The sequence below is a fragment of the Dasypus novemcinctus genome, chromosome 7 (assembly GCF_030445035.2).
Source record: "Dasypus novemcinctus isolate mDasNov1 chromosome 7, mDasNov1.1.hap2, whole genome shotgun sequence".
In the NCBI taxonomy this organism is placed as follows: Eukaryota; Metazoa; Chordata; class Mammalia; order Cingulata; family Dasypodidae; genus Dasypus; species Dasypus novemcinctus.
In genome coordinates, this window is record NC_080679.1 from 73599181 (window position 1) to 73621887 (window position 22707).

General features: G+C 43.0%; 1 protein-coding gene across 8 annotated transcripts in view; it reads left to right on the top strand.

Moving 5' to 3' along the window:
* Nucleotides 1-22707, top strand: part of WIPF1 (WAS/WASL interacting protein family member 1) — a 129036-nt gene that overhangs the window by 86043 nt on the left and 20286 nt on the right. For 3 of the 8 annotated variants that reach the window (XM_004476806.4, XM_004476805.4, XM_058300625.2), the window contains one exon: nucleotides 20699-20799. In XM_004476806.4, coding sequence (XP_004476863.1) covers nucleotides 20749-20799 — 51 coding nt within the window. In that variant the 5' untranslated portion in view covers nucleotides 20699-20748. Of the gene's footprint in view, nucleotides 1-20151; nucleotides 20256-20352; nucleotides 20513-20537; nucleotides 20616-20698; nucleotides 20800-22707 lie in introns of those variants that run through there. The other 5 variants (XM_004476807.4, XM_023584173.3, XM_023584172.3 and 2 more) reach the window with 5 other exon arrangements.

Sequence of the window (22707 nt, forward strand, 5' to 3'; positions counted from 1 at the left end):
CCTCCTAAAGAAATAAGGAGGGAAGCGGATGTGGCTCGAGTGATAGGGCCTCGGCCTACCATATGGGAGGACCAGGATTCAATCCCTGGGGCTTCGTGGTGAAAAAAAGAAGAGAAAGTGTGCCTGCGGGGCGAGCTGAGTGCCCGCGGGGTGAGCTGAGTGCCCGTGGGATGAGCTGAGTGCCTGCAAGAGTACCTGCGTGGTGAGCTGAGTGCCCATGCAGCAAGCCAAGTGCCCACATAGTGAGCCAGTGCCCACGCAAGTGAGTCACACAGCAAGATGATGACACAACAAAAGAGAGCCAGGGGAGTGTCAAGGTGAAGCACAGCAGAAACCAGGAACTGAGGTAGCACAATTGACAGGGAACCCATCTCCACAGCAAAGGTCCCCAGGATTGAATCCCAGTGAGTCTTAGAAGAGAAAGATGAGAAGACAAAAGGAGAAATAGATACAGAAGATCACACAGTGAATGGACACAGCAAAATAGCCAGGGAGGGGGAGGGGAAAAAAGAGATACTGGTCTGCATTTTCTTTTTTTTTTTAAGATTTATCTTTTTATTTATTTCTCTCCCCTTCTCCACCCCCCACCCCAGTTGTCTGCTCTCTTTGTCCATTTGTTGTGTGTTTTTCTGTTTCCACTTGTATTCTTGTCATGTGGCACCCAGAATCTATGTCCCTTTTTGTTGTGTCATCTTGCTGCATCAGCTGTCCATGTGTATGGTACCATTCCTGGGCAGGCTGCACTTTTTTTGCACTGGGCAGCTCTCCTTACAGAGTGCACTCCTTGTGCGTGGGGCTCCCCTACATGGAGGACACCCCTGAATGGCACGTCACTCCTTGCACACATCATCACTGCACATTGGCCAGTTCATCACGTGGATCAGGAGACCCTGGGTTTGAACCATGGACCTCCCATGTGGTAGGCGGATGCCCTATCGGGTCAAATCCACTTCCCTGCATTTTTTTTTATTGTTATGTCTTTGTCTGGTTTTGGTATCAGGGTAATTCTGGTATTATAGAATGAGTTGGAAAGTGTTCCTTAAATTATTTTTGAAGAGTTTGTGAAGGATTATTAATAATTTTTCTATATATGTTTGGTAGAATTTACTAATGGGGAGGAGGAGGGGAGGGAAAGGGGGAAATAAATAAAGTCTTTAAAAAAATAAATAAGGAAGACAAACAGACTCAGCAAGTGAAAAACAACAAGGGGGTGGGGAGAAATAAATATATAAAATAAAAGTCTTTTTTGAAAAAGGATTTATGTTAAATCCCCCTTCTGAACCTAGAACAAGTCTTAAAACAGGATAAGGGCACTGGACCACAAAGTGGGAGACTAGTTTCTGGCCCCAGCCCCAGTGCTGCCAGCTGTGGGACATGGGAGGCCGCTTAACCTCTCTGGATCCCCTTTCCCCCATCTGTACATGATCTCTGCACTCTCTTTCAGCCTTGTAATTCTTTAATAAGAGTTTTACTGCTGGAAAGGTGACTGATCTGGGGACACCTCTTGGCAGAAGAAGGGCAGAAAGCACTTTTTTTTTTTTTAATTTCTCTCCCCTTCCCCGCCCCACCCCAGTTGTCTGTTCTCTATGTCTATTTTGCTGCATCTTCTTGGTCCGTTTCTGCTGTTGGCGGTGGCACAGGAATCTGTGTTTCTTTTTTTCATTGCGTCATCTTTGTTGTGTCAGTTCTCCGTGTGTGCAACACCATTCCTGGGCAGGCTGCACTTTCCTTCGCGCTGGGTGGCTCTCCTTACGGGGCGCACTCCTTGTGTGTGGGACTCCCCTACACGGGGGACACCCCTGCGTGGCAGGGCACTCCTTGCGCACATCAGCACTGTGCATGGGCCAGCTCCACACGGGTCAAGGAGGCCCGGGGTTTGAACCTTGGGCCTCCCATGTGGTAGACGGACGCCCTAACCACTGGGCCAAGCTGCTTCCCACTTTTTTTTTTTTCAAAGATTTATTTTATTTCTCTCCCTTCCCCCCCCCCCCCCAGTTGTCTGCTCTCCTGTGTCCACTTGCTGCGTGTTTTTCTGTGTCTGCTTGCATTCTGGGTGGTACCAGGAATCTGTGTCTCTTTTTGTTGCGTCATCTTGCTGCCTCAGCTCTCCATGTGTGCGGCTCCACTCCTGGGCGGGTTGCACTTTTTTCACATTAGGCGGCCCTCCTTGCAGGGTGCACTCCTTGCGCATGGGGCTCCCTGTGTGGCACGGCAGTACTGCACGTGGGCCAGCTCACCACATGGGCCAGGAGGCCCTGGGTTCAAACCATGGACCTCCCATGTGGTAGGCAGATGTTCTACCAGTTGAGCCAAATCTGCTTCCCCAGAAAGCACTTTTACATCCACCACCGGGTGTCAGCTCCTGCTGAGGGCAGCTCTCAGGGCGCTATGCTCCCTCCAGCCCACCACGGGCCCTCTCCCTCGGCTCTGTCTTTCCCTGCCTTGTTTCCTTTATCTCTTTATTTCCTCCCCTTCCTTTCTGATGGATTTATTTGTTTTGTTTTCAACTCTCTTAACCCATATTTCTCCCAGCTCCTGCCCACCCAGTGACATAGGCACAGATTGTTTAGCCGTCTGCTGGGCCAAAGTCCTATCCACTGACTTGTGGCTTCATTGCTCTGGAAAATTTTCCTTCAGTGGCTTTTCCCAAGAAGGCCTAAGTCTTTTCTTGGCATTCTTTATTTATTGTCTCAGGGGAACAATCTTAATGTCCTAAAGGAAGGTTTTGCTGCTATAGAATTTGTAAGATCCTGATTCTCTTTTTCATTCAACAAACATTATTTACGGAGCACCTGTAAGGTGTCAGGTGCTGTTCCAGATGCTGACGCAACAGTAGGAAGCAAGACACAGAGGGCATGCTCTCATGGAGCAGGCATTCTACCAGGGAGAGACATAGAAAAAAATAAATAATTGTTTAGATGAGAGAATGTCAGATGGTGACATGTGCTTCGATTAAAAGAAAACAGGAGCAGAGATGAGCGGGGGAGGGGCACTTTTGCTGACATCTGAAGAATGAGGAGAAACCAGAAGATGCGTGTTCCAGGCAAGAGGGCCTGCTTGCAAGTGCAAAGCCTGGAGACGCAAGTGAGCTTGTTTGCACTTTAAGAACAGAAAGAGGCTGGAATATAAACTAGCAAGAGGGAGCCTTGCATGAGATAAGGTCAGAGAGCCAGGGAGGGACCAGATCCTGTGGGGCCTTGTAGCCTTGCCAAAGAGATTGGACATTTCTGGGTAAGTGCAATGAGTAACCATTAGAGGGTGTCAAGCAGAGGAGTAACATCCTCTCATTTATGTCCAGTGGTACAGAGAAATACCTTGTAAATGTGTCAAAAGTAGACTGCATTTACAGGTTTTCATTAAAGATGGAAAAGGACCCAAACTGTAGACAGCTCCTCCCTGGCATATCTCATGGGCTACAGCCTTTGAGGTGATACACACCCTTTTACCTGAGCTTTCCCTAATGAATGGGAATAGCCATGAACCATATGTGGACCTAGCGTGAGAGTGTGTGCGCGCACCTGGGTGCCTTAAGTACAGAATTTTTAAATAGTTGTATAAATACACAGAGAAATCATCATAATGCCCATATTCTCTTTTTAGACCCAACTATAATTAGACTTCCCCTAAGATTCATTCAGGCATGTACTTGGTAGTGTTTCAAATTTCTTTTTTCCTAAGAAGGAGTAAAAGGGGAGGGGTGATAGTCGCAGGCCTCCACCCCTGGCCCACCCATGCTTGCAGCATTATTCACAAACATGTTTTGAGCATCTCTTGGACCCCAGTAAGGAGAATGCATTTCCTACCTTGGTGCAGCTCACGGCCAAGTAGGAGACTCTCAGTCACGAATCCTTGGAAGCTCTACTTCCCTGAATTCTTCTTTGGCCTAGGATCGTGAAACTCTACCCAGGCAGTAAGACTCCTATCTCAAAGAATTTAGAGTTTGAAAGAACCTGAGACACTGTTTATCCCAATACTCCTCTAGGAGCAGTTGTGGTGTTTCGGTTGGAACTGTCCTAAGCATCTTAGGACATTTCACATTTCTAGCCTCCACCTGACCCCACATTGCCACCCACTGCCCCAACTGAAAATGCCTCCACACATTTCCAGCAGCTACTTGACTTGAGAACTGTTGGTCTAGCTTAGTGCTGTCATTTTACAGGTAAGGGAATGTTAGGCAACTTGTGATCTTTTCATGAGTCTTTCGTCTGAACCCAGCAGTCAGGACCCAGAGTTCAAGTCTGACAATGAAGTTCGTTTCTGAAATATGCCTCTGTTGTTCACTCTTTCACCTGATACTGTTTTCTCAGAGTTACACGGTGTAGTATGTGTTGCAGATTTAAGCCTGAACCGTTCAGATGGGCCAGAAAAAAGTTATGATCATTTTCAGATTGTTCTATATATAAGGCAAGATTTGAGTGTGGTTATTTTCTACATATATTCCATTGCCCATCCTCCTCTTAGAGTCCCTTAATAACAACGAGATAGCGGACTCTTTCTGCCTCTGCCCTCATTATCTCTGCTTTTTTCAAGCCTCTTCTAGAGGAGTTACTGTTACCCTGTTAAGTATGGAGAACAGGAGCAAGCCATTTTAGCATAGAAAGCTCTGGATATGCAGCTGACTTGAGTTGTATATCATTTATCCTGACTTAGGCACCAAAACCACATTTCAAAAGTCATTTGCCTTCATGCACCTGACCTGCTCTCTTCACCTGCATTTGTAACTTTCTTCCTACACATTTGAATGCTCTGCAGATGAGGAAGAAGCACTCACGCTAATTATTAGTGTAGTTGAGAGCTTTTAGTTCTTGAGTGACTCTTCTCCTTAATTACTAAGGGGAATAGTCAATATTTAGAGTGATGCTTTCAAGTAGAATTTTCCTGAAGGAATCTCAAGTTCTGTGAGCACTTATTTATTTTTGTGGCAGTATCTAGAATAAAGCTTGGCTATTAACTGGACAGAGATGCTGATCTCTTATTGTACCAAACAGATACATTACACCTGTGGAAAGAAGAAACATATTTAATCTTCTTAAAGTTAACTGTTTTTCCTTGCTTGTTTCTTAAGTAAAACCAATCTAGTTTCTTTTTCTGCAGTGCAGGAGGAAGGAACAAACAACAAATTAATCAAACAGGAAGCAAATAACCACAGAAGGACAGCTGCCTCTGACTCAGTATGTCACATTTGACAAGAGACCAGAGCTTGTCCAAAATGGCTGGTTAATGACCCAAATTTGCATTAGAAGATGATACCTTTTTCAGGGATGGTTTTGCTCTTGCCTTATAGCTCTGTCTGCCTGTGTCCCTGATCATGCATGTCCTACTGTGTCCTTTAATGGTAAGAAATATTATATTCAAGCCAAATGTATTTCCTTTGCCAACTAGAGGAAAGAATTTAATGATTTTTAATGGGCCATGATATGTCAAAATAAAATGGTTTAATTTTTCAGTTGAAGGCCACATGCTCTATTCCTGTGGCTGATTTCACCACTCTGGTGATTGTGGGTGATTCATAACTTTTATTTTGAGCCAAAACATAAGCAAAATTTTTAGTGAAATTTTTCAGACTACTGGACAAGTTTGGGTCCATGGAATTTTTATTTATTTATTTATTTTTTACATTTAAAAAGGGGATTTATGTCAGTAAACATATTCTTTTATTGTGTGGTACAGTTTCCCACAATTGCCTTTGAATTGTCAGTTTGGCCAGCAACAGTAACTTCTTTAAAAGTAAATGGAGTCATTGGAAGCTTTAAACAACATTACCATGGTGCCAAGCTGTTGCTGTTCAGTTGCTACAGGCCCGTTACTTAAGTACAAGTCCCAGCTTAAACCACTTCTAAGCAGAGTCTTTAAAGAAGAAGACACCTTGTCTTTTAGAATATTCTATTCAGCATCGTAACAGTGCAGTTCACATTACTACTATAAATCAAATCCTATAGCATTCATTATAACTATTTACATTTAATATATTAATATTCTGACATAAAATATGGCTTTTTAAAATTTCAAGCCCTGTACCCAGAAAGCTCCAAAGCAAGATTAAGGAAACTTTCTGTATCAAAACTTTTTTTCTCAATGAGAGAAATCCGAATTAAAGCAAAATGAATTTATTTTTCTTTCTCTATGGTAAATAGGAAAAAACGTGACTTATGTTCTTTTCCCTTGGAGAAATATGTAATAAAGCTTTGAAAATTAAGAGGGCACATAGAACTTTAATCAATAAATAGAAGTTCTTTTAAATAATGCAGTGGCATACCACTGTATATGTAGAAAATGGAGAAGTGGTAAATTGAAGAAAAGGCAGCAGAAAGATTCTGATTAAGGAAAGTAGAACAGTCTGGTAGAGAGAAAGACAGGTGGAAAAGAATAAGACAGGATAGTGAGAGAGGAGGATGAGAAGCTTGGGAAAGGTTTTGAGGTTAAATAGTATGGAAGCCACACCCTATTTATTCATTTGGATAATGGGTCTTATTTCTTAGTAATGGTATGTTGCTTTGAACTGGAATATCATCTACTCAAAACTCTTTATTTTATAAGTCCAAAGAGGTTATTTACCTAAAGTCAGAGTCAGATTTTCTAAAGCTCTTTGAAAAGTTTATTCGTGGGTTAATTGTTCACAGTGTTTATCTATTTTAATACCTGTACTTTTAAGGATTACGCTTTTTTTTTTCTTTCTTTTTTTTGAGGTGGGGAGGCTGAGGGATTGAACCCAGGACTTCATGTGTGGGAAGCTGGCACTCACCACTGAGCCACATCGGCTTCCCTGAGTTGGTTTTGTTTTCCTTCTCATTTTTGTTTTGCGTGTTCTTTTTGTTTTTTTTAAGAGGCACCGGAAACTGAACCCGGGACCTCCCATGTGGAAGGTGGGAGCTCAACTGCTTGAGCCACATCCTCTCCTTACACATATTCTTGATGAACTATCATTCAGAGAATTCCCTGTGGTGAAAAGTATTTCCCAGTGTCCAACAGCCATTTAACTATCATCACAGTGAAATCAAATTCTAGATCTGGTCTACAGGCTGGAAGTTCCCTCAACTTATACTAAAATGTAAGAGGAAATGAGCTGCCTAGAATTCCTGGACCTTTCAAGTTTTATACCCTTTTAAAGTCTGATTTACATTTCTTGAACATGTCATTTACTTTGGAAATTTCTGGCTATTTAAATTGTGGTAAGTTTCTATTTTAAGGTTTGACTCATTTTTGTTTTTCCAAATTATCATACATTTACTTCTTGTTGGAAAGAGCATTTTCCCCTGGACTGCCACAAATACCTCTGTCTGTATTTGCAACTCTGTCCTGAAAATTAAAACTGAAAAAAATACTAGATAAGGAGTGGCTTAATTAGTATGCTTTTCTGAGAAATGTAAAATGTACTTCATACTCATCTTCTTTTACCACTCATTTGTAATACAGAGGTTTGCACGTGTGCACACGTGGGCTAAACTTTAAATCAACTAGTGGTTTCTCTTTCTCATGGTTAATTGGAGTAAAGATACATTTATTCAAGACTTACAATGCATCAGACTCTTTCTTAAACAATTTGTTTATTTAAAAAGTAATAGCTGGGAAGTGGATATGTTTCAAGCAGTTGAGTGCCCACCTTCCACATAGGAGGTCCCTAGTTTGGTTTGGTTTTGAAAAAACAAACAAGGGAAAAAAAGCCAACTCAGGAAAGCTGATGTGGCTCAGTGATTGAGCACTGGCTTCCTACATATGAGGTCCCAGGTTCAGTCCCCAGCCCCTGGTATCTAAAAAAAAAAAAGTAACAGCTGGGGAACCGATGTAGCTCAAGTGGTAGAGTGCCTGCTTCCCATGTATGAGGTCCCAGGTTTGATCTCTGGTACTGCCTAAAAACAAAGGAAAAACAGTTCTCATTGGGGAGTGAGTATAGTTCAGTGGTTGAGCACCTGCTTCCTGTGTACAAGGTCCTGGGTTCAATCCCCGGTACCTCCTAAAAAAAAAAAAAAGTAGTGGCTGACCATAGTATCTGAGTCCTCTGTTAGTCTGAAGTAGAGCAGACATCTTCCCAAATCCCTCAAGATTGAGGAATGAGCAAATACAAGGAGAGAATATAACCATGGACCAAAGCAGATTTATTGTTACAGTAATTTTTGTTTTGTGTTAACAGAGTAACTTATAACATTGATATAAAGATAGTTGTTGTCAGAGTTTCAGAGGGGAGGGAGGGATGAATAGGTAGAACACGGTATTTTTAGGGCATACAGAAACTGTTCTGTAGGTTACTGTAATGATGGATATATGGCATTATATATTTGTCAAAGCCTATAAAATTGTACAGCACAAAATGTAAGCCATAATGTAAACTATAGACTTTGGTTAGTAGCAGTGCTTCAATATTGGCCCATCAATTGTAACAGATGTACCACACTAATAGGAAATGTTAATAATAGGGGAAACTGCGCCCGTGTGTGGGAGTGGTGATATGAGAACTCTGTACTTTGTAATTTTTCTGTAAATCTAACACTTCTCTAAAAAATAATTTAAAAGTTTTAAAAAGTAATGGCTGGTACATATTAAGCACTTGAATAACCTTATTAAATATATACTATTATCTCCATTTTATTGGGGATACTGAGACTTTAAAGAGGCTACGTAATTTGTCCAAGGCCACCTACCAAATAAGTGTGGAAGACGTTTTGTGTAATTTTAAGAGCTTCCTAAGTGCAGTTTAGAGACAGCATGATAAATTATATTATTTCTTGGTCCTTACTATTCCTGGCAATGTGATTACACAAATGCTTTGTTTTAAATATCATAACAAGAAAGAGTATCTCTAAAAAGAGTAATCTCAAGTAAGACATTTTTCAGCTTTCTTGTCTTTTTTAGGTCTTTGACCCTTTCAGAAGTAAATTTGATGACATTTCTGCTTATTTTACAAGGCCACACTTTCAGTGATAAAATGAATAAAATAGATCAAGTATTGAAATATATGGCCTGTGGCAGGAACAGGAAGCAGATCTTAATCCTAAAACTAAATTTGGTGCTGAGCATTTAATAAAAGTTAGCTTTGAGATTTGAGCTCTTTGAAGAGAGTACTTGGAAGAAATGGCAGGTAGTGGGAGGAGAACCAATACTTTTTAGTTATGTGGGATAGAGTAGAAAAGGTTGCAAAGTAAATCCCAGAATTAAATAATGACGTATGTAGATCATTCAGCTAAACTTCGTTTTCTCACTTTGGAAAGATAATGGATTTTTATTAATCCTACTGTTTTGGTATTAATTTTTAAATTAAATACATATAACAGCAGATTAAAAAATAAGTTTACTTCACAGCCACCTTTATTTTTCCAGTAGTTATTCTTATAGTAAAATTAGCTTCTAGCTAATCTTAATGACACTATATATGCTTCAGAATGTCTCCTTTGAAAGATGCCTTTTTCACCCCCACCTCCCAAGGTATAAGTCAACTCTTTAACTAAAAGAGCTCTAAAAGAATCATTTCTAAAATAGCCAGGATGGGGAGTGGGTGTAACTCAGTCGTTGAGCGCCTGCTTCTCATGCACAAGGCCTTGGGTTTAATTCCCGATACTTCCTGAAAGGAAAAAATAAACAACTCAGGAGTTCTCTGAGTACAGCAGAGATGCAGACCCTTTTCATTGAGAAGACAATCTGAGCAGAATTCACTTAAGCTTTTGTTTTAAATGGTGATGAACCAAATCTGAGAAACAAGGGAGTCTATTTGCAAATGTGTCCAAGAGGGTGTTCCGCCTTCAGCTCAAATTAGGAAAACCGTGATAACTAACTAGGTAAGGCTGGTGCTTTGTTTTATAACACAAAGCTTGCTTCTCTTTCTACCTTTGCTTCCTCTTGGGTTGAGCAGCCTTTTCTCTTTCCTCCTGTTCATTGGTTGCCTCACTGCCCTCAGATCAAGGATCTCCTGCCCGAGAGAGGAAGAGTAACTATAATGGAAAAAACCTTTCTGCAGAAATATTCAAAGATTCTAAAATGGCCAAACCAACATCATGCTTTTGGGGTGATGGGAGGCGGGGATGTTGCACAGTGACTTCTATCACAAAATAGAAACTACGGGCAACTGCAGCTGTGAAAAGATTGTGTTAAAGAAACAGGATGGCTGTGGTTTACTGTGAGCATCAATTTTCCTGTTGAGTCTTTTTACCGGAAGTTAAAAAACAAAGCCAAATTCATCTTAATTAGTTCTAATGGTTTTCACATCTTAAATACATCCAACTAAATTTGCATCACAGAGGAGTCTCTAAAGAATAGAATCAAGCCTAATTATGAGTTGGAATCCCCAAACTGTGGGATTTTTTAAAATTCAGGATTTTAGCAGCAATTTGAGTTTGTTCAATGATTTTATTTTTACTTTGTAACTTGGGGTAGATTCACTGCCTTTGTAATGAATGCCTTTGCGATCATTTTGTTGTTGTTGTTGTTAGTAATAACGTGAATTTTAGAGCTCTTCTCATTAAAACGTTGTTACATGAATTGCGAATTTCCTTATGTTAATATTTATTGGTGAAACAATTATGTGTGTATTTATAAGCTGGAAAGATATGTCAAAAGGTTAACTATTTCTGGTTATTGTTAAATCCCCAACCTCTTTCACCTAAAATGTGATTATTACTGAATGCTTCATTCAGTGATTAGTACAACTTTTATATTTTATTTTCATTTTTGTGTATCTTTGTGTTGCCATTTTTTTTTTTAAAGATTTATTTATTTATTTCTCTCCTCTTCCCTGCCACCCCAGTTGTCTGTTCTGTGTCCATTTGCTGCGTCTTCTTCCCTTATTCGCTTCTGTTGTTGTCAGCGGCACGGGAATCTGTGTTTCTCTTTTGTTGCATCATCTTGTTGTGTCAGCTCTCCGTGTGTGCGGAGCCATTCCTGGGCAGGCTGCATTTTCTTTCGTGCTGGGCGGCTCCTTACGGGGGTGCACTCCTTGCACGTGGGGTTCCCCTACGTGGGGGACACCCCTGCATGGCATGGCACTCCTTGCGCGCATCAGCACTGCGCATGGGCCAGCTCCACATGGATCAAGGAGGCCCGGGGTTTGAACCACAGGCCTCCCATGTGGTAGACGGACGTCCCAACCACTGGGCCAAGTCCACCACCCCATTGTTTTCTACGATGAGTAAATACGTGCTTTTGGAAGCAGAAAAAAAAGATCCCTCCCGAAATCTAACCTAAAGAAGCTTAGAACACATAAGAAATACATACATGAAAATGAGTAAAGAACATTTAAAATGTGAAGTATAAATGAATATAATTAAAAATAAGACAAAGAATAGAGAGTAATGAGGACAAAAGAGCAACTGGACCTGTGACTCTGTCTAATTGCATTATTTACTATGATACACACACAGAGCAAATAAAATATTCTGTTGATTCAACCTTTTTGGGAAAAAAATGTCGACTTTTACCCCATATCGTATTTGGTAGATTTGTATTTCAGGGAGAGTTTTGGAAAGATTTATAGAGCAAAATGCTTTATTTTTTAAATACTCCAAAATGGTAATAAAACATAACTGAATAAATTTTTTTCTTATCTTAGCTATTAGAACTTGGCCAATCTGCCTACCCCTCAGGGTTGAAGACCTGGCCTTCTGAGAATTATCAGCTGTGTTCTTTGGGGGAATGCTGGAAATCTCTCCCCTCCCCCTATTATGTAGAACTGTGGGCCTCCTGTGGTGTGATCCAGAATGAATTTTAAGTTGGCTTTTGAGAAACTAAGAAGCAGTTTAGTTAAATAACAAGCCAATTCTCTTGGTCCTAAGGAGAGTGATATTTTTCATTTGGAGATAGTTCCGTTTTCATGTCTGAGCACGGTCAACCAAAAGGGGTGCTGATGCAAAGTACCAGAAATCTGTTGGCTTTTATAAAGGATATTTACTTGGGGTAGGAGCTTATAGTCGCAAGGCCCTAAAGAGTCCAACTCAAGGCACCATATAAGAGGTACTTTCTCATCCAAAGTGTTGCCATGTGTTGATGCAAGATGGTGGACAACACCTGCAAGGGTTCAGCCTTCCTCTTTTCTCTTAAGGCTCCGTGGTCCCAGCTTCTTCCAATCTCAGCTGTAGGATGGCATAAGGCTAGTCTCTCAGGTCTTCTTGGCTGCTTTGTTCTCTTCACAAGGTCAGTTGTAAATTATTAGGCAAACGTCTCATCTCTCCCTGGGGCTCCAGCATCAAAACCAAGTTCTCTCCTCTGCTGTGTCTTTTTCTGTGTATCTACTTCTCTGTGTGTCTACTTCTGAGTGAGAGTCTGTTTTTATCAGCCCACAAAGGGAGCTGAGGCTCAGTGCTGAGTCACACTCTAATGATGTGGTTGAATTAAAGCACTAATCTTAATCAGGTGGTGCAGCTGATCTAATACAATCAAAGAGTTATCACGCAGTTTACAAATGTAATCAATATCTCTTTGGAATTCATAAATAATACCAAACTGCCCCACATAGTGAAGAAGAAACCATGAGTTCCTGAGGCAGTTCTGGTCTGGACCGTGGGCAGTAGTTGAGCCTCTAGATTGGCCAAGCCATTTGGGCAGATGTTTCCCCTGCAGGGCTGGGGAGTGGACTGAGCAATTCACACTTTTTCCCTAAGTGTCCCCTGTAACCAGCATTACCTCCTTAGAAAATGGGTCCAGCCAGGAAGATGCCTCAGTTGGTCTGGGATCAGTGTGATGCTGCTAATGTTGATGTAGGCTACGAGTGGGGGGGCTGTTCATATATTCGTAGATAATCTGAGCGGTCTGTTTTCTGTGCAATGCGTTTGGGACAGTGAGAACTGCAGCCCTGCCCTTGGTAACTATGACAACAACTCCAGTCCTGGAGAAATAATTTAGCAATGCAAACTCTATAAAAATGCAGACCAAATGTGCTAAAAGCTTATCTAGAATGTATGAAGTCCATGCTAAAAGCTTACCTAGGATGTGGAAGATATATGCTAATTCAAGCCTATTGAGCACTGAGACAAAAGAACCATTGGGCCCTTCCTCTCTGTATCAAAGGAACTCAAAAATCTTGTTCGAGGCTCAGGTTTGAAACAGAAAGTTCCCGAGTCTGGCCAGCCGTCAATAAATCATTTTTTCCTTCTCAAAATCATTCCTGAGTCCTGGCCTTTCTATACGCACATAATTGAGCCTCTCTTGTCTTCTACAACAATGTGAGGGTTGAAACCATGGCACTGATCTAATAGCATTACAGTAAAAGCAGCTACGCCAATCATTTCATTCACAGAACTAGGACAATTCCAGAATTTCTAAAAATGATTACTGATTTTTTTAGGTCATTTATATAAAATATTTTGTTCTTTTCTCTCCACTCATAGAACAGTTCCTCTATAAAAGATTTGTTGGTAGATCCCTCACCTCAACTATTTTTCACCTAAAATTTGATGATTTTTGAACGATTCTTTCAATCATTAAATAAGCCTTTGGCAATCACCCATATACTCTAGGGTTCAGGCTGACTTTTTGAATGGTTAGTATATGACAGTCCAGAAATATCTTGTGTGAGAAATCAATTGATGGATGTTTTATTCAAAAGCCATTATCATGTAATTTCCACAGTGCATAATAGGCATGTATCTATAAAACTGTGTGTGAAAACAAAAGCCTTTTCTATCTCTGTGTTTCTCTTCGTATACATAAAACTCAACACACCATTAAGGGAAACCTTTTAGAAAAGTCTGGCTTTTCTCTCTATGATGAGAAGTATCTAAGCATTGAAATTATTCTTTTAACAATTCTCAAAAGTGTGTGTTTTTATTAGACTGGTGACCAGGGTGTGGGTTGGGTGGCAAAGGTCAGGTCAAGGGTCAGCAAACAGGCAAGCTGGTGATCCTCCAACTTTAGGGAGCCTAACTAGGGCAGGACTCCGTGGTCTCAAAAGTACACCTAGGATTCTGCTGCAGGAGGGCTTGGACGGGACTTGGGAAGCCCTGCCTAGTCCTTCCCCTTGTGCTAGGGCCCCACCTGTCCCCAGGACAGAGCTGCCTGCCCTGACTTGCTCCCATGGCCCCTGTGCAACGAGGCCAAGTCTCCAGGCTGCCCCATTCCTGCCCAGGGAGCTCCACCCACACGCAGCTCGCGATTCTGTTCCGGTCCCCAGTTCAGTGCCTCCTCTGCCTGCCAGGGGCTCGAGCAGTACTCGCCCAAGTAGGACGTGTCCTCACCCTCACGGAAGACAGAGCCTTAGACCCCTACCATGCACAGAGCTTGAAGTCCACCGTCTTGTTTAATTTTACTACCCACTCTCAGTTAACAGGCAGAACAGGGATGCTCAGAGAGGTGAAATTCTCATCCCACGTTACTAGGTGGGAGAGCAGGAATTCAAACCCAAATTTGCCTGACCCAGGTCCCATGTTCTCAAAGAGGGTCTAAACGTTTTCATTCCATTCATCACACAGGTGTTTGGCAAGACCTATGGACTTCTGTGACTTTTTTTTTTTTTAAGATTTATTTATTTTTATTTATTTCTCTCCCCTTCCCCTCTCCCCCGGTAGTCTGCTCTCTTTGTCCATTCTCTGAGTGTTCTTCTGTGGCTGCCTCTATCCTTATCAGCGGCACCAGGAATCTGTGTTTGTTTTTATTGCATCATCTTGCTGCGTCAGCTCTCCCTGTGTGCGGCGCCATTCTTGGGCAGGCTGCACTTTCTTTCACGCGGGCTGGCTGTCCTTACAGGATGCATTCCTTGTGTGTGGGGCTCCCCTATGTGGGGGACACCCCTGCGTGGCAGGGCACTCCTTGCGTGCATCAGCACTGCGCATGGGCCAGCTCCACACGGGTCAGGGAGGCCCGGGTTTTGAACCGTGGACCTCCCATGTGGTAGACGAACACCCTATCCATTGGGCCCAGTCTGCTTCCCTGTGACTGTTTTTAGATGCATAAAATACAGAGAATTACAAAGGAAAGTCATTATATTGAACTATGTCCTTCTTTATTAATGGCTTACACAAGATCTCGCAGTGGATCTCAACATTGCCGAACTTCAAGGGAGATCTGGGACATAAATAATACGTGAGAATATCTGTTGGTGAAAAAAACCTCAGGTCCTGTGGTTTGTGGCTTATCCAGCCACAATGGAAGGAGATGCTGAATTTCAGTTAGGGCTTAGTGAAAATAAATATGTACTTTTTTTTCCCCGTCCAAGTCCACGGGTCCCTGAATTCTCTTCACAGACCCTTGCAGGTGCAGAGGTCCAGGTTAGAGATAACTGACCCATGAGGAGCTGTGCTCTGGTGCCGAGGCCCTGCAGTGGTCCCAGTTCCAATTCTCATGTGGCCTCTTGTCTCCATGAGAGGAGAAAAGCCCCCGTTCTTCCCAGGCTTCAGACTTTTCCTTCACTGGGGAGGTCGGGGACTGCAGAAAGCAAGTGCCCGTGCTTAATGCTAGCAGTTCCCTTGGAACTACATCTCAGAATGCACCAGGGGTGACGCTGGGAGCCGTTCCCAGGACAACAAGCACATGGCCTGTCTGGGTGGTACCTGAATCTTCCACTCCACAGATAGGTATTGCCAGCCCTACTTGGTGGCTAGTGAACGAGCCCAGGGTGGAGTTCCTATTCTGTGGGGGAGACACAGCCAAGAAGCAGGCCTGGCTGGGGATTTGGCCCCAGACGGGGAGTTTGAACATAAGATGGGCTTCTTTGGTCCATGTGTGAGTGGCAGGATCAAAGTCTGAGATTTCTCAAGGCCCTAGCCTGGTGAAGTCCAGCCACACCCAGCTATTCAGGGAGGAGGAAGCAGAGTACACCACAGCAATGAGGAGTGGAGACAGTTTCCTTGAAGGGAGTGAGCCTTGGGGCCAGGGGAGGTGGCAACAAACGTCTGCAGAAGTAGAGAGAAAAAAGTACCTAAGTCAGCAATGCCCAGGGCAAAGTGAGAACACTCAGCTGCAGACCCCGTTCTTTTTTTTTTTTTCATTAAAATTATTGAAGTATATCAATCATATGTGAAAATACATAGACAATAAGTGTATAGTAAGAGTTGCCAACTTACAAAACAAACATGCGTGTCCTCACACAGGGCTCCCATACATCACCCCACCACCACCTGGCATTGCTGTGAAACATTTTTTACAAACTGTGGAAGAGCATCATCAAATTATTACTACTAACTATAGCCCATCTCTTATATTTGGTGTATTTTCTCCAACCCATCCTCTTATTAACACCCTGTATTAGTGTTGTGTATTTGTTATCTTTCATGAGAAAATGTTCTCATATTCTGTTAGCCACAGTCCATCTCTTATCAGCCCATTCAAAGTGTACACCCAGTGGCTCTCGTTATCATCACAGAGTAGTGCTGTCATCATTTCAGTCAATTTTAGAACATTTCATTAATCCAAAAGGAAAAATCCTATGCCCCCATATACCCCCCATTGTTGTCTCTTAGAATTGATGTATTTTCTTTGCTATTGCTACAAAAATACTACAATATTACTGTTAACTATCGTCCATGAGTTAACATTCATTGTAATTTTCCTGTGTATAACCGTATTCTTAACACTTTGTAACAGAATATTCTTATATTTATACTATTAGGCACAATCTTCACTATATTTTAGTCCCTAGATTTTCCTCTAGCTTCCTTTCAATTGACATTTACGTCCCTAGACTATCCCTTTCAACTACAATCACATTTAGAAATCAGCAGTGTTGCAGGGACAGTTACTGGACATTGTATGTCCTTCCATGGCCCACTGGTGGACTGGAGGAGAGTGTAAACTATAATGTGGACCATTGACCACGTGGTGCAGCAGTGCTCAGAGATGTGTTCACCGAGTGCAGTGAGTGTCCCATGATGATGGAGGAGGTTGTTGTTGTGGGAGGAGTGGGGTGAGGGGGGTGGAGGGGTATATGGGGACCTCATATTTTTTTAATGTAACATTAAAAAAAAAAAGAAAGCAGTGTTAGTTATACTCGCTATAATGTGTTACCATCAACTCTATTCATTTCCACATTTTCACAATGTATCTTATTAAAAATTCTACATACATTAAACTTAAGCTCCCATTCTCAACCCACATTCCTTCTTCTATTCACATATACTCTAGAGTTTACCTCCGTGAGTTAACTCATCGTATTTCGGTCATAGTAGTGAGATCATATAATATTTGTCCTTTTCTGTCTGACTTATCTCACTCAACTTAATATCCATGTTGTCATGTATCCCAGTTTCATTCCTACTTACAGCTGAATAGTATTCCATTGAATGTGTATACCACATTTTGTTTATCCATCCCTTGGTTGATGGACACTTGGGTTGTTCCAACTCTGAGGCCCCTGAACACGCCTTCTGCAGCCAGAGAAGCTCTTTACGGGGGCCGCTTATCATGGGCACCCAACCCCACATCCTGTGCCCACAGGGTAGTAATTGTTGTCATGCAGGAAAGACCAATTTAAGGAACACATTTTAAAAGAATCCTTTTCTGAGATATCCCCTTGTTGATAAAAAGATTCTGATCCAATTTACAGGTGAGCTATAGCACTAATTAACCCCTTTCTTTACCTGCTGAAAAATGTTGATCAGGTCATTAAAAAAAAGTGGTGGGGTGGAGTGAGGCAGTGTAATCCAATGGAAAGAGCAGGGATCAAAAGAATCTGATTTGAATGAAACACTGATTTAAATGAAATGGGTCTTTTTAGTGAGTTAATTTCTCTGAGTCTCCTGTCCTGAGCTGTAACATGAGTATAATCATGCTAGTTTGTAATATTGTTGTGAGAGAGACAATGCAAGTAGAGCTCTCTATCCTGTTGATTATCAGGCAATGGTAACTGCCCATTGTTGCTGTGGAGTTTTTTTTTTTAATGTCATTTTGTAGGGAAGCATTTTCTGCTTCCCTAGAAAAAACTGTGGTTGAGTGACTGCTTCCCATGTACGAGGTCCCAGATTCAATCCCCAATACCTCCTTAAAAAAAATTTTTTTAAAGTCATTTTCTAGCCAGCCCACTTAAAATGGAAATATTCCAAACTGTCGTAATTTCTGGTTTCCAGCAGCTGTGACAAGTTCAGCCATGCCATTTTAGCTTTTCCATTCCTTTTCTGCTCACAGAAAGCAAACCATCTAGGAGTATTTTAAGAGAAAATATTTGTTGTTGTTTTTTAAGATTTTATTTATTTATTTATTTCTCTCCCCCCTCCCCTCACCCCCATTGCCTGCTCTCTGTGTCCATGCGCTCTTTGTTCTTCTGTATCTGCTTGAACTCTTTTTTTTTTTTTTTTTTGTTAAAGATTTTATTTATTTATTTAAATTCCCCCCCTCCCCTGGTTGTCTGTTCTTGGTGTCTATTTGCTGCGTCTTGTTTCTTTGTCCGCTTCTGTTGTCGTCAGCGGCACGGGAAGTGTGGGCGGTGCCATTCCTGGGCAGGCTGCACTCTCTTTTCACGCTGGGCGGCTTTCCTCACGGGCGCACTCCTTGCGCGTGGGGCTCCCCCACGAGGGGGCACCCTTGTGTGGCACGGCACTCCTTGCGTGCATCAGCACTGCGCATGGGCCCGCTCCACACGGGTCAAGGAGGCCCGGGGTTTGAACCGCGGACCTCCCATATGGTAGACGGATGCCCTAACCACTGGGCCAAAGTCCGTTTCCCTGCTTGAACTCTTATTAGGCAACTCCAGGAACCGATCCTGGAACCTTCCAAAGTGGGAGAGAGGCGATTACTCTCTCGTGCCACCTCAGCTCCCTTTTTCTGCTATGTCTCTTATTGTCTCTCCTCAGTGTCTCTTGTTGCGTTATCTTGCTGCACCAGCTTTACAGTCAGCCGGCACTCCTGCATGGCTTACCTTCACCAGGAGGCCCTGGGCATCGAACCCTGGACCTCCTATATGGTAAATGGGAGCCCATCTGCTTGAGCCACATCCATTTCCCAGAAAGTATTTGTTTTGAGGTGTAAGTTTTTCACATTAACTTTTAGTGGTTGAATTAAATTAGTATTTTAAATTTTAAGAAATTATTAAAATCTTAATAGTTAAGAGATTATTATTAAGAATAAAAAAATAATTCTACTATTTAGAATTTAGGACACATGATCCTCAAAAACAATTATTGAGGGGGTCAGAGATCTAAATCAGCATACCAGAGTTGTCTAAGAAATAATGTACACCCCAGTGCACGGTAAAATCTCACCGTCAGGGGAAATCACAACTCCACAGGCAGGATTTCAAGCTTGGGCTGCTGTTCCCAGCCCTCAGGCCCCACATTCTTGAAGGAGGGACCTGGTAGTCCTGATATTTAAATACCCGTGGATTGGTTAGCTGAGTGAATGAACAAACAACAAACTGACCTGGGTACTCTTCCTTCCCCAGCTAGCCCTACCCTCTTACCGCATGTTGGACAGTAGAATTAACCTGTTGGTCAGTAGTATTGACAGCTTCAAGCCACAGGCCATCTAAGGAAATGTTTCTCAAACCTTTGACCCCAACACACAATTTTTTAAAAAGTCAAATTTACATCCTTACCCAGGACACATACACACAACTCAAACGAGTTTTATGGACCCACTCACCCTGCTAGGTGTGATACACTCTGATTTTTTTCTGTTCTGGTCAAGTTGATGGTTCAAATGATGCTTCTGGCCCCCTCAGTTGATTTCATGGCCCATTAGTGGGTGTAAGGCTCAAATTCTCCAAAGGCCTTCTCAGAACCAGGGATCTTTGTTCAGACACAGAAACAAATCCAGTTAGCAGGTGCCTGGCTGCGGCTCCCCTGCTGGCCCCTGGGTGGCACCCGCGCTGCTGACCCAGGAGCACACCTTGAGGAGTGGGAATTGGGGGGAGGGGGCGACCAGGGGCTCCTGAAGGGGCTCAGGGCCTGGGGGAGGGAGATGGGGCTCCTGGCTGGTGTCACTCCTCACGCACCTTCTCACCATCATCTCCCCAGGCCCCGGTGTTTCCCCTCGGCCACTGCTGTCACCCCACCCCACTCAGGGTTCCCTACACTCTCCCACAAAGCCGCAGAGTCTGGCCTTCCCTCTGTTCCTGGAGCAAGTGCATTGTGCAGAAAGGCTTTTTAAATTTCCGTGTTTCTGGTAAGCAGCCCAGGAGTCAAAGGTCTGATTCCAAGTCCCACCCTCCCTTTGTTTCTGCTTAGATCTATGAGGAAATAGTAGGTTTTACAGAGGTAGGAACCGTGGCTCTTTACAGGGTTAACCCTCCCCCCACACACGCCCATTTCACCTGCGTCACTCTTCGCTTCCTACCTTACATTAGACCTCCGACCTCTCCCTGGAGGATTCTAAGGATAGTGAAGGCAGGACGAAGAAAGGACCAGGACAAGGTGACGTGGGCGGATATCAGGAACCTCATCATAAGAAATGGGCTGTGGGGTGCATGAAGTCTTAGGGAAAATGGAGAAAAACGGGGGCTGGGGACAGGGTGGGGGTTGGGAGAGCAGGAAAGGATTTTGTCACAGAAATGAGAGGAGGAGCTACCAGTTTTCCATGAAACCTCACATTTCTAACAGTAATACGAGGACCCTCTTGCTTACTCAGGCCCCAGGCCCAGCTCTGTTTCATTCCGTGTTGACCTGCTGTGGTGAGTGGTGTGAGGCACTGGGTTTTGGCATTTGGGCTCAAAAGCTTCCCCAGCTAAGGCCCTTCCAGAATTCACTGAGAAAGAATTTAGGATTGCTATAAAGGTAATTCCTTGGCTTTGGGGCAAAGGAAGAAGGAAGATTAGGAGAGAGTATTACCAAAATGTCTAAAGTATATGTTTGTTTAGTTTGTTTTTCAGATTTATCAGCAGGACTGTTGAAAGCATAACTGTCCGAGATGCCTGTCCCTCCCCCTCCAGCACCTCCACCACCACCAACGTTTGCGCTGGTAAGTTTCTCCTCACTACCCGTCATCTGCACACAGAGCAAGCCAGATGAAATCAAAGCCGCGCATTCATGACTTGTTTTCAGTGTATTTGCATTTTGGCTTAAGTGCGATACGGCAGGCTTTCCAGGTGCCCAGAGGCCAACCCCTGAGCCCTAGCAGACGTACCACACCCAGGGTTAAGGCCCTGGTTCGTGGCTCAGACAACACACAATACAAGCGTGAAATGTGCAGACGTCCTCTTAGTTCCTATGCCCCGGCCCTTTTGCAGGAGCAGGTACTCTTTCTTTCAGCTGAACTCGAACTTCTACTCTGATGTCTGGACTGGGCAGTCTAGAAACGCAGGCCTCACCCTGTCTCAAAATGCATCCCTTACAGCGTTCTCTGGTATCATGCCTTCCGTTTTCTCTGCCTTTCCCCCTCTTTTCTTCCCTCTCTGTTTTTGAAAAATACCATCCCCACTCCCCCCACCCACTGCACACCCTTACATCCCCCTTTACATCTGTCCTTGCCTCTAGATTCCTACTTCCCAGAGTTCTTGACAATGCAGGTGGGGGCCCTGGACTGCCACTTGAGAGAAGGTAGCACCCAGGGAGGGCAGGTGTCTACATGAATTTTGAGACAAAACAAGCCATTGAAGGTTTCTGACCCAAAATATTAGGAGATCCACTTAACCTCTCTGGGCCTCAAGCTTTTTCAACCTGAAAATGAACACAGCATGTAATTTCTATAGTTCTTTCCAAGCTCCAAAAGAAAATGATCCCACTAGCAAAAGCAAACTATGCAAGAGCATTCCTGGAAGGAGAGTCAAGAAGTTACGACCAGGGCTGCTTCAGAGGAACAGCATTTCACATCCCACGTTTACCCTTCTCTCGGGTTGAAGGGAGGGCTCGAGGCTCTGGCGTCAGAGAGCCAGCGTTCGAATCCCAGCTCCTCCTGTTACTAACTGGGCGATGGGACAAACGATTTAATCTCCCTGTGCGTGAGTTTCCTTGTCTGTAAAATGGAGATGATAGCTCATGGGGTTGAGGAGGACTAAATGAATTAATGCAGGGAAAATGCTAAAAGCACACACACACAAGACAGTGTCTAGCCCATAGTAACAACTACATAAGCTTTAGCTGTTATTATCATGAGCATTAATTATTTCAAGTGCCTTCCAGCTTAACACACAGTCATTCTCTGTGGCCTACTTCGGAGTTTTTCTTAGCTTTCATTCTGCCTGTAACTCTGATGATAAGTAGCTGGATGAGGATCTCCAGCCTTAACTTCCCCAGGTTTATCTCCAGTGGTTCGCCCTCACTGCCATAGCTGAAAGCTGGTCCTTTCCGAAGGGTGGGCGCCAGCCTACGGGGATTCTCAGTTCTGCTGGAAGGAGCTCTGGTGTGGGGCAGCCAGATTCTCCTTGAGGCCAGGCAAGACCCATCCAGTTTCCAAGTGTGGCAGACACAGTATATGCTGGTGTCGTAAGCTGTGTGCTGAGCTTTTGGTGTCTCCATTCCCTAAAATACTCTAAAGAAATGAGATTGCAATTTCTTAGTAAGGATCTTTCATAGGAATTCTGGAGACATAAGAAATACCTGAACATTTTAAGGCAGTGTCTTTGTCTACTCTTCAAAACATCAGAAACATTTTAGGCCAAAGGGGCATGAAATAACTTTTTGGGGTCTTAAAAATATTCTGTGATCTATCTATCTATCTATCTATCTATCTCTCTCTCTCTCTCTCTATCTCTCTATCTCTCTATCTCTCTATCTGTCTATATCTAATGTCAAAACTCATAGAACTGTGTGACAATAGTTATATATAAATTATACCTCAAAAATATGACTTTAAAGTCTTTGGCAATGTAAACATGGGAATCATTTTCTAAAACTTTAAGTGGATTTTTTTTAAAGGTTTATTTATTTT